We start from the raw sequence: 12,538 nt of genomic DNA on the forward strand, positions 1-12,538 counted from the left end.
ATATTTGAAAGGTATTAATCCGCAAACGAATCTTTTCCGGAGATGGGAAGGCGGTAGAACGAGAGGACATGAAATGAGATTGAAGGGGGGCAGACTCAGGAAAGATGTCAGGAAGTATTTTTTCACGGAGAGGGTGGTGGACGCTTGGAATGCCCTCCCGCGGGCACGGTAATGGAGTTCAAACATGCGTGGGATATGCATAGAGGAATCCTGTGCAGAAGGAATGGATCCTCAGAAGCTTAGCTGAAATTGGGTGGCGGAGCAGTTGGGGGGAAGAGGGGGTGGTGGTTGGGAGGCGAGGATAGGGGAGGGCATACGGTCTGTACCAGAGCCGGTGATGGGAGGCGGGACTGGTGGTTGGGAGGCGGGAAATACTGCTGGGCAGACTTATATGGTCTGTGCCCTGAAAAGGACAGGTACAAATTCAAGGTAAGGTATACACATATGAGTTTGTCATGGGCAGACTGGATGGACCATGCAGGTCTTTATCTGCCGTCATCTACTATGTTCCCTGCCCCCTCCTCCGCTTTGGAATGACTAAATAAAATGCTGATAGTCACACTCATTTTCAGCTCAAAATTAAATTATACAACTATTTGGGACAAATACAAATATTTAATCTTATAAGGTAAGATTCTTCAGATCAGATGAAAAGACAAAGCATTAGCCAGACAAAAGCAGCTCAAGAAAATAATGTACAGAAAATAAAAGAGGACAGATTCATCATAGGTTATTCTTATGGACACCAGGGGTGTAGATATGGGTGAGTCTGGTGGCCAACCAGGTGCTGCTTTTTTCCTTAGCGCCAACCTTGGTCCCTCAGTAAAACAAAAAACAGTTATTTTTTGGTATCTCTCCTGCCCCCCCCCCCTCCCCGACCGGCATTTGCCCCTTGTCCTTGGTCCTCCAAACTTGTATGGTTTTCACTGGCATTGACGAAGCCAGGTTGCCTCTGGCTAGCCTGAGGGCCTTCCCTCTTCAGTGACCCGCTTCCTCTGATGCAACTTCCTATTGATGTATGGGTAGGGCATGGCAGAAGGAAAGCCTTCAGACTGGCTGGAGGTAGTCTGGCTTCATCACTGCCAGTGAAAACATACAAATGTGGAGGACTGAGGGCAAGGTAGAGATGCTGGACCCATGAGGGGGGGAGGGTTTCAGGTTGAGTCAGGTGAGGTCGAGAGAGAGATGCTTGACCATTGGGGAAGAAGGGGGAGAGGGATGCTGGACCTGTGGGGAGGAGTTAGGAGGGAAAAAGATGCCAAGTGCCCACCCATGTTGACTCTGGGTCCATCCAAAATGTCAGACCTAACTATACTACTGATGGGCACCTTTGGTAAATAAAGTTCTGGGTCTTTATTCATAGTTATGTAATATATACTTCGTTGCTTCTCTACAAAGGAGAAGTGACAGACCTCACGTTAGTTTCCTGCAGGCTGGGAGTCTTACTGAGATCTACAAGAGGCGTCTCCTCTTTGATAGCCTGTTGGAAGAAATTCTTAGTTTATTAAAATATTAATGCCCAAAAATAGATACAGATACAAACCTATGTATAGAACAACCACCATTTAAAACACATGCATCCTCTTCACAAGCGTCTCCAAAGAGAATCTGACTTTCATTAAAAATTCTTATGTATCCTCTGATCATATATTTTATGGGTACAAAATGGGAGCACGCTGCACATTATAGGGGTAATTTTATAAGGCCTTTCAATATATAAAGCCAGTTTTGCACACAAAAAAAGAACTTTTATAAAATTGTATAGATGAATATACACTTAAGTAAATGCACCAAAAAGTTGATATATACTTATGCTTGTGCTATGGCTAGGCATTCCCAGAGCATAGTTTGGGTGGAACGGGTACATGCACCGGGCCATTCTATATATGTGGCACCTAAAAAATTTGCATTGTAAAGCTTTCCACCTAAGCGTATTTTATAAGTGGCACCTATATTTAGGTGCGGCATATAGAATACACTTAGGCAGAAATCCTAGCACCTAAAACTATGTGCATCCATTTAGGCCAGTGAAAACGTGGCCTAAATCCCTCCACGTAGATTTACGCTCAGTGGGCCATATTCTATAACTGCATGTGTAAATTTTGGAATGCCCATGAAACACCCATTTCCTTGCCCATAGCCATGCCCCTTTTGAACTATGTGTATTACAATTTAGGTGCAGCTCATGACAGAATACGCTTAGCGAGTTGTGCGTGTAAATTCTAATTATTGCCAATTAGAGCTAATTATTGCTTGTTAAGTGCTGTTATCGATGCTGGTTAGCTTGTTAAGCCAATTAAGTTATGCACGTTGTTATAGAATATGCCTAGATTTTGACACTGATCTCTAAGTGCGCTATATAGAATCTGGGGGATAGAGTATATGAAAATTACTACTACTGGAAATCCTGATCTAAATCAAATCAAATACTGTCTTTGGTTCAGGATGCCTATTTTATAAGGGCACATAGGTGCCTATGTTGTCTTTATACATAGGCTTATAATTGGTGCTTTTGTTGGACTTTTCACATAAGGCCCTGCTATAAAATTATCCTATTTCCCATGCAAAAAGGACACTGAAATGAAATTACATCATAGGTTAACACCATAATACTCTACATTCTTTGGTCTGTAAGGCATAAAACATTCAAAAACAAATAGGTATTACAAAACAAGCAGGAATTACAGTGTATCTGATAATATAAACAAACATCTCTCAATAATCTATATTGTAAATTAAAATAAAAGAGTCCCAAGTATGATATGTGTTTATTTTGGGGCCAAGGAAAACAGCAAAAGTAGAGGCTGACAAATGCGCAAACCAATAGGGAGATAATATCAAAAACTAGTTTATTCAGAATATTCATATCAATATCAAGAACCCGACACGGTCCGTGTTTCGGCGCCAAAGCGCCTGCCTCAGGGGTGTTTGCTGATCGGTTGGCTGTTCTTTTGTTCTCTCTGTGGATTAACTTGCATACATAAAGGAATTATTCAAGCCTATCAGCTTCTTCTCAGAGAAAGTTGATTGTGACCCCTGAGGCAGGTGCTTTGGCGCCGAAACATGGACCTTGTCGGGTCCTTGATATTGATATGAATATTCTGAATAAACTGGTTTTTGATATTATCTCCCTATTGGTTTGCACATTTGTCAGCCTCTACTTTTGCTGTTTTGCTTTGACTTTCCGTGGAGGCTCCTCCTGTCTTCTTGGATTTATTTTGGGGCCAGTCATTCTATCATATAATTTAGTTGGGTTTTCTTTTCTTAAAAACATATCTTTGGCTGCTTTGCAACTAAAATAGTGAAATTATATTTTATCCAGCACAAAATGTTTCCTTATGAATGTGGCACTGCCACTGAACATATTAAGCGTGGTCCAGACTGGATGGGCTATATGGTCTCTTTCTGCTGTCATTTTCTCAGTTTCCATGTGAATGTCAGCATGCTTATGTCCTAAACACAGCACTCTATATATCTTCTAATATTGGTTTTAACATAGGAACAGTGTGAAAGATTTACTTTTAACAAATTTTTGCCTGGAATACACGAACTTGCAATCAATCAGAGTGAAGGTTGGGTAATTCTGCTGGATCACCTCATGTTTTCTCCTTTTTGAGCTACATGGCAGCATGAGCAGCAAATTTTCTGATGTGCCAGCAACGTAAACAGTAATTCCCCACCCCATACAAATATACTTAAATTGCACACCTGTGTTCCCACTCTGAAGGCAGCATCTATTTGGGCTTTAAGAATATTGCATTTCACGTGATCAGGTACAGAAGAGGGCGACAGTGGTGGGTGAAGGCTCTTTTCTGAAACTTTCTTCTCTTCACCCTGTCATTAAAATAAGTTAAATGACTAGAATTGAAAGTTTAATTTATTAAAGGCCCTGTTTACTAAGGCACGTTAGCGTTTTTAATGCGCCTACAATTAGCGCTTGCACTAACCATGTAGGCGCCTATAGAGATATTGTAGGCACATATACAGTTAACATGCGTTAAAAATGAAATTCTAGCTTACCATGAAATGATTGTATTAGGAGAGGTGACAAAGGACTGGAAAGTCTGTTGTTGTTTTTTTGTTGTACAGTATATATTAGAATTTATTTATCACCTTTTTAAAAGAAATTCAACAAAGGTGGCATACAACATGGACAATAAACAATCACAGCAGTGAAAAGTATTCAAATCAACAGTACACATTATAGCATAATATGCTACTTACAATATCAATACAATACATTTTAAAATATCTTAATGGACAGCATAGGGGGGAAGGGGAGATGGGACATATAGGGCAGATAGACTAACAGGAATTAGATAGAAGATAAGGGTGCAGTCAGAAAAGGTGCATTGCAACTGATCTCAGCTAGAATATACAGTGGGGGAAATAAGTATTTGATCCCTTGCTGATTTTGTAAGTTTGCCCACTGACAAAGACATGAGCAGCCCATAATTGAAGGGTAGGTTATTGGTAACAGTGAGAGATAGCACATCACAAATTAAATCCGGAAAATCACATTGTGGAAAGTATATGAATTTATTTGCATTCTGCAGAGGGAAATAAGTATTTGATCCCCCACCAACCAGTAAGAGATCTGGCCCCTACAGACCAGGTAGATGCTCCAAATCAACTCGTTACCTGCATGTCAGACAGCTGTCGGCAATGGTCACCTGTATGAAAGACACCTGTCCACAGACTCAGTGAATCAGTCAGACTCTAACCTCTACAAAATGGCCAAGAGCAAGGAGCTGTCTAAGGATGTCAGGGACAAGATCATACACCTGCACAAGGCTGGAATGGGCTACAAAACCATCAGTAAGACGCTGGGCGAGAAGGAGACAACTGTTGGTGCCATAGTAAGAAAATGGAAGAAGTACAAAATGACTGTCAATCGACAAAGATCTGGGGCTCCACGCAAAATCTCACCTCGTGGGGTATCCTTGATCATGAGGAAGGTTAGAAATCAGCCTACAACTACAAGGGGGGAACTTGTCAATGATCTCAAGGCAGCTGGGACCACTGTCACCACGAAAACCATTGGTAACACATTACGACATAACGGATTGCAATCCTGCAGTGCCCGCAAGGTCCCCCTGCTCCGGAAGGCACATGTGACGGCCCGTCTGAAGTTTGCCAGTGAACACCTGGATGATGCCGAGAGTGATTGGGAGAAGGTGCTGTGGTCAGATGAGACAAAATTTGAGCTCTTTGGCATGAACTCAACTCGCCGTGTTTGGAGGAAGAGAAATGCTGCCTATGACCCAAAGAACACCGTCCCCACTGTCAAGCATGGAGGTGGAAATGTTATGTTTTGGGGGTGTTTCTCTGCTAAGGGCACAGGACTACTTCACCGCATCAATGGGAGAATGGATGGGGCCATGTACCGTACAATTCTGAGTGACAACCTCCTTCCCTCCGCCAGGGCCTTAAAAATGGGTCGTGGCTGGGTCTTCCAGCACGACAATGACCCAAAACATACAGCCAAGGCAACAAAGGAGTGGCTCAGGAAGAAGCACATTAGGGTCATGGAGTGGCCTAGCCAGTCACCAGACCTTAATCCCATTGAAAACTTATGAAGGGAGCTGAAGCTGCGAGTTGCCAAGCGACAGCCCAGAACTCTTAATGATTTAGAGATGATCTGCAAAGAGGAGTGGACCAAAATTCCTCCTGACATGTGTGCAAACCTCATCATCAACTACAGAAGACGTCTGACCGCTGTGCTTGCCAACAAGGGTTTTGCCACCAAGTATTAGGTCTTGTTTGCCAGAGGGATCAAATACTTATTTCCCTCTGCAGAATGCAAATAAATTCATATACTTTCCACAATGTGATTTTCCGGATTTAATTTGTGATGTGCTATCTCTCACTGTTACCAATAACCTACCCTTCAATTATGGGCTGCTCATGTCTTTGTCAGTGGGCAAACTTACAAAATCAGCAAGGGATCAAATACTTATTTCCCCCACTGTATGTGGCAAACAAGTCCTGCTATAGTATGTTAAGCAAATATCGTGAAATAATGCTTATTTAGTGATCCCAAATACCAGTTAACCCGAGGCTTCCTGAGCCAGAGAGCTCCTAACATGGGGCCCCCAAGGTAAGCCTTAAGCCCTTAGTGACCCAATGAGCTACAAAGCATTGGGATGGGTGTTAAAAATCTCAGAACTAGATTATACTTCTCATTATGGCTTGGAGTTTGGTCAGCAACGCTGAAAACCGTTCTTGCACTCTAATCTCAACAAAATGAAATCTGTTGCCAACAATCTTAAAGACAACAAAAGCTTCAAATCTGAATCCCTAGCATACGTTAACAAAGGTCCAAATTGGAAGGAGGGGGGAGAGATTCAGAGCAGGAAAATCAGCTTTCCAAATGCAACACAAACTAGCAGGAACTATTCATAAGAAAGCTTTATCTACTGTATACTGAACACTAATAAAAATGGAAAGGTGTGTTCATCATTTATGTGGATGTCGATGTGTCAGTAAGAGAGAACATCTGGATAGGTGTATGTGAGAGAGGAAGCAGCCATATGTGTTTAAGAAATGGAGCAGCTGTGCATGACCATGTCCTTGTAGGAGGAGCCTAATGGTTAGTGCAATGGCCTGACAACTAGGGGAACCTAGTTCAATTCCTACTGCAGCTCCTTGTGACTCTGGGCAAGTCACTTAACCCTCCGTTGCCCAAGGTACAAAATAAGTAACTCTGTATAATATGGAAACCCATTTGATTGTAACCACAAAAAGGAGGTATTATCACGTCCCATCCCATCCCCTTTCCCCATCTCCAGCCATGTCCTTGTTCTATGTTCCAACATACAAAATGTTACAAAGAATTACAGCATGGAGAAAATGTTAGTGAACCCCAAGTGTGAGAATTACAAGTTCCTATCTTAATTAAAATCAGTCCTGTCTTATGCAGTAAGAAAGGTATAAATTAAACAATTTCATGTTGCTTGGGATATAATGAACACAGTAAGAATAAGATTAATTCAGAATTAGTGTGTGAAATAGTAAATGAACCTATGGTTATTTTAGCCATTTGACTAATTAGAATCAGGTGCTTAAATATTTGGGTAACAAGTAAACCACCCTGCAGAGTAAATTTGCATGATTTATTTAGGTCAAGATGTTCAAACTCAGGTCTAACTGGTTAGTTTACAAAGTGGAAAAATTAAATAGTGGTTTACTTAGGAATGTGTACTGAGGCTGGTGCTTTTTAAAATATACTTATAAATGACCTGGGACAGGGAGCAATTAGAGAGGGAGATTATCAAATCTGCAAAATATACAAAATTATTCAATTGTTAGAACACAAGCAGAGTGTGAGGTGCTGCAGGGAGACCTGGAGAATCCAGGCTTCTAATTGGAAGGTGAAATTTAATGTAGACAAGTTTAAAGTAATGCACGTAGAGGACAAGTCCCATCTGCTGGTACAATATGGTGGAGTTCTATATTAGGAGTCACCATCCAAGAAAGGGATCTTAGAATTATTGTGGGCAATATATGTCAGAGTGCAGAGACAGTCGAAAAAGCAAACAGAATGTTAGAAATTATTCAGAAAAAAGATATAGAGGAATTAGAAAAGATTCAAAGAATAGTGACCAAAATAATTAAGGGGATAGAACTCCTCCCATGTGATCAAAAGGCCAGAGAGGTTAGAGTTCTTCAGCTTGGAAAAACTAGAGGACACTCAGTGAAGTTACATGGAAATACTTTAGAAACAAATAGGACAAAATATTTTTTTCTCTCAAAGAATAATTAAGCTCTGGAACTCTTTGCTAGAGGTTGTAGTAATAGTGGTTAGTATATTTGAGTTTTTGACAAGTTCCTGGAGGAAAAGTCTATGGTCTTTTATTGAGATAGACATGGGAGAAGTCATTGCTTGCTCCAGGATTGGTAGAATGGAATGTTGCTACTATTTGGGTTTCTGCCAGGTACTTGTGACCTGGATTGGCCACTGCTGGAAGCAGGATACTGGGCTTAATGGACCATTGGTCTGACCCAGTATGGCTATTCTTATATTTTTATGAGAGTATTATAAGACAATTTGATAACTGGGTGCCTGCAGTTATGAATCCCTTGTTTGCATAAATGCACTTTCAATAGTAAGTGTGCACTTACCCATAAAGGTACTGCGGTATATAAAACAGTAGAAGAGAGGGTCAAAGTACACATAACAGCACCCTATCTCAAGAAAGATAGAGTGAAACTAGAAAAGGTAAAGAAAAAGACATTCAAATTGATACATCACAGCTACTCTGCTTAGAGAAGAAATGGATGAGAGCACATGTGATCTACAAAAGCATGAGTGGGATAGAACATTCAAATAGGGAATGGTTAATTACCCTTTCAAATAATACTAAGTTGAGGGGACACTTTATGAAACCCAATAATAGCACATTTAAAATGAATCTGATAAAGTATTTATCACTCAATGTATAATTAAACTGTGGTGGTCATCAAAATGCGTAAGATTGTATGCTCTTTGTAAACACAGCTTTGACTCTCTTTCGCAGCTAATCTTTTTTTTTTTGTCTCCCATTTTTATGCTTTTTAGGTGAACTTCAGATATTTCAAGATTATATGAGTGATGACAGTGCTTTGTGTGGTTTCCTAATTGTTGTGCTTGAACTAACCAAATGCAACTTTTTACTTACCAGCTACCACTCCTCTCTCTTCATTGAGTTATACGTAAAAAGACAACTTGCCCCTTCAGGTTATATTTGTGAACTGATATGTTATTTTTGAGGTTTCTTTGGGTGCATAATGACTAAAAATAAGTGGGCATACAGTGGAATTATTTTCTGAAGTATATAGTTTTATAAGAAACTCCTTTCCTCAAACATTTGTTTGTTAATTTTCAATCATAATTATTTTTGAAAAAACTTTTTTGTAACAGTTCCAGGGTTTTATTTGTGATTCTGTGATATTTGGTTTCCAAATATAAATATTACTGAACATCAGTGGTTCTCAAACCTGGTTGAACAATAGCCAACAGAAAGTACTAGTCAATGGAATTCACTCCCAAAAGAGGGAGGCAAATAGGTGAAATGCTTCCAGGATCACTCCTAGGTTCACTTCTGGTTAGTCTTTCCATAAGTGATACTACAGAGAGGGGTTATTCTGAAAGGTTTGTCTTCCTGCAAATAATGTTAAAATGGTGTACGTTCCTGATGGAGTAAAGAAATTGAGAAGTGTAATGCCCCTTTGGGTGCTTCTGGGTCATGGGTCTGAGTGGGTCGGGGGTCTCAGTGGGCTAGAGGCGCAGTGCCTCCACCTGGGGAAAGAAGTGTTAGTGGTGGGATTACCCTCTTCTCCCCCAGGAACCTGAAAGTTAAGGACCAAATCTCCGTGGGAAACAAGGCTGGCAGTTAAGATAGGCTTCCTGTGGGGAGACAGCTGTACACCTTTTAATCCAAATGACCACTCCACAGTCAACAGCTTAAAACTCAAATTGTTTATTCTTCAACTTGAAATCATAGGAACATTCCAACTGCATAAACTCTCCATCACCTGGAGCAATCTTTAAATAAGTTATTTTTCCGATATTCCCCAGGGGAACTCTGGTATTCTCCTCCCTTAGAGTACATTTTACAAGGCTCTCTGAAACAGGGTTATTTACACTTTGTACAGCTCCAGTCCATGCCTATCCTGTTCCAAAAGCTTTCCCCTTTCTATGTTTCAGGCTCAGATTCTCCTGGTCTGACCTCTTCCCAGGGTTACTTTGCATTGGCCCACGCTAGCCTCGGGATTGGAACTCCCTGGCTCCTATCCTGTGCTCCTTGGCTGGATCTCTCCACTGTCCACCCAGAGCTCTCCTTCACAAGTTACTGTTTTTTTTAGCAGCAACTCGGATTCATTTCTTTTTAATGGGATCCCTCTTCTCCTTCTTCGGGTCACTTGGCAGTGTCTTGCAGGCACCAAAGACCCACAGCAACAAAAACCAACAGAGAACCCCCCCCCCCCAAACCCCCTCCCCTCTAAAAGGGCAACTAACTCTTTTATTAACAGCTAACTCCACCTCCCTTGTCACCCTTCCTTTCAGTACACTTTCTTTCTGCATTTTATTTCAAAGCTATTCCTCTTGGGCTGGGCTTCCTCCCATCCAGGGATCTCCTGGTCACTCCCCGCAGTGACTCTCCACAGGGACTCACTCTACCAGTGATCCCCAACTTAACAGGTTTGGTAACTAAGGGGCCCTTTTACCAAACTGCAGTAAGATGTGGCCTTAGCGCATCTTTATGCAGGCCATTCCCACGCGCCAAAGACAATTTTTCCGTATGGATTTTTTTTCCTTTTGCTTGAATTAATGGTCACGTGCTAATTTTCCCATTAATGCGTGAGCTCCTACTGCCACCTATTTGTAGGTGGTAAGGGCTCATGTGGCAATGTAACTGTGCTGATTAGTGCAGAACATGCCTACTCGTCGCCTCAGCAGTAAAAAAATAGCATCTATTTTGTAGCGAATGGGAAGCATGTGCTGATCACAAAATTATCACAGGATGCCTAAGTGCACCCTGTGGTAAGGCCTTTTTTGCTGTGATATATTAGTAGAAGGACCCCCCCCCCCAAGGTTTCAAATACAAAAGTGATGAAGCATGCATGACAACATCATATGACAAGTGTGAGAAGGGGTCTATACAACATTTTAAACCAATACACATCCCTATAAGAGGCAAATATTTTGCAAATCAAAGTTCTAGAATAAGAATCATAACAAAACATTCAAGACTATGGTGTGACAAAAGGATATAATTCTTTAGGGAAAGGGTGGTGGATGCACTGAACAGCCTCCCAACAGAGGATAGTGGAAACACACACTATCCAACTGCAAAGAAAATATGAAATAAGCACAGAGGATTCAACACATAGGTCTATCAATATATTTACCGAATCTCACTCCAACCTCAACCTTACTACTGCTCCCTGTCTTTGCTAAGCGTACTTGAAGAGTGCCATAGTTTTTGTGTGCTCCACCTCTAACAGTAGGCTTTTGTAGTCATTTTCTTATTATTATCTCTCGATATCCCTTATACTTCAGTTTATTTTTCTATGGAAGCTCGCACCTTCTTAGACTTTAGTGAAGGTTGTTATTTGAATGTTTTGATCATACATCCTACATTTAGTCCTAGAGATGGTTTGCAAGTTACTAAAATTGAAGTCATCACATTAAAGAAAACATTATCTCCTATGGATGAAAAAGGTACAGGAACATTCAAATGTGCTTTAAAGCCTTCTAAGAAAGCAATAGGTTTCTCATTTCAATGAGTTCCTAATGGCATATCTTTTTTGGCTGCAGAAATGACCACTGACACCTGCTGTTTTTCCAGTTTCCTCTTTTTCCTCTGGATTACTATTCAACTGCCTTTCCTTCAAACTACACCTATGTAATGGGGATCAGTATGGTAGAGAGATATTGTGAGCAACAAATTCTCTTTGCACATTTTCAGTCATGTCAAATTTAGATTATAACCAGAAGCTGTGGGATTTCTATACATACCTTGTTTATGTTGATGTGCAGAACAGGCCATGGCGCAGAAACCTTTGCAGCTTCCACTTCTACCATCTTCAGATGGGCAGCAGCATCTTCATAAAGAATGGGACCTCCACCGGAGCAGAGCTCTAGAAGTGTCAAAACCAAGCACACAAAAGAAAACACACACTTATGTAGCAGACCTCTTAGTGAAATGGTGCTGAGGGCCACACAAAATGTAGCTGTAGCCAAAACTGTATACAGAATACACATACAGAATAACAAAGGGTCCTCAAATAGTAGTAAAACTAATACTAGACTGGGAATGGCACAGAAAAATTACAGGAAAAAAAATGTAGCAGGAAGGCTGCTCTGAATTATAACAACATTCCCATTTATTGTGGTCTCCAAAAATGTACAAAAGAAATTAAAACAACAATTAAGCAAATAGTCCAACTGGCCGATATTCAGCTGGCAACGGTTAGTGTTGTTTTAAACGCTGGCTGTCGTCGGCTACATTATCCCAGGATATTCAGTGCCAGGCCATGTTCAGGCACTGGCATTGAATATCTGGGGCTGATTTACACAGCCCTGGCTGGCTGCAGCTTATGGGGGTCCCAGACGATATTTAGCCGGGACCAATATAACTATTTTTTTAAGTTTAAAAGTCCTTCCAATCCTCATCCCAGCCTCCCAAATAGGTCCCCTCTCTCTCCAAACCCATGAGCATCAATGCCTCTCTCCCCCCCCCCCCCCCCATGAAGTACTGTGAGCTGCCGTGTGGCAGCCATTTTGCAAGTGCAACAACAAGGGACAGAAGTGAAGGGGCTTTGTCCCTTCCCCCAACAACCCTACTAGGACCACCAGGGAGACAGATAGGCTCAAGGGGCCTAGCTAGACTTCGGGGGAGGAGGGATAGGGATTAGGAAGGAGGGGGACTACCTAGGAGGGGATTGAAGGTCTTTTAAACTTTAAAAAGAGTTATGTGGGTCCCAGCTGATATTCAGTGCCAGGGCCTTCAGCTTTTCTAATTTCACCCTTTTAGCTATGCAAGTGCCAGCA

General features: G+C 41.4%; 1 protein-coding gene across 1 annotated transcript in view; it reads right to left on the reverse strand.

Moving 5' to 3' along the window:
• Positions 1 to 12,538, reverse strand: part of LOC115473946 (band 4.1-like protein 4B) — a 76,948-nt gene that overhangs the window by 15,484 nt on the left and 48,926 nt on the right. The window contains exons 3-5 of the mRNA XM_030209203.1: positions 11,504 to 11,625; positions 3,709 to 3,834; positions 1,413 to 1,480 (exon numbers count right to left, since the gene is read on the reverse strand). Of these exons, the coding sequence (XP_030065063.1) occupies positions 1,413 to 1,480; positions 3,709 to 3,834; positions 11,504 to 11,625 (316 nt within the window). The remainder of the gene's footprint in view (positions 1 to 1,412; positions 1,481 to 3,708; positions 3,835 to 11,503; positions 11,626 to 12,538) is intronic.

The sequence above is a fragment of the Microcaecilia unicolor genome, chromosome 1 (assembly GCF_901765095.1).
Source record: "Microcaecilia unicolor chromosome 1, aMicUni1.1, whole genome shotgun sequence".
NCBI classification, from domain to species: Eukaryota; Metazoa; Chordata; class Amphibia; order Gymnophiona; family Siphonopidae; genus Microcaecilia; species Microcaecilia unicolor.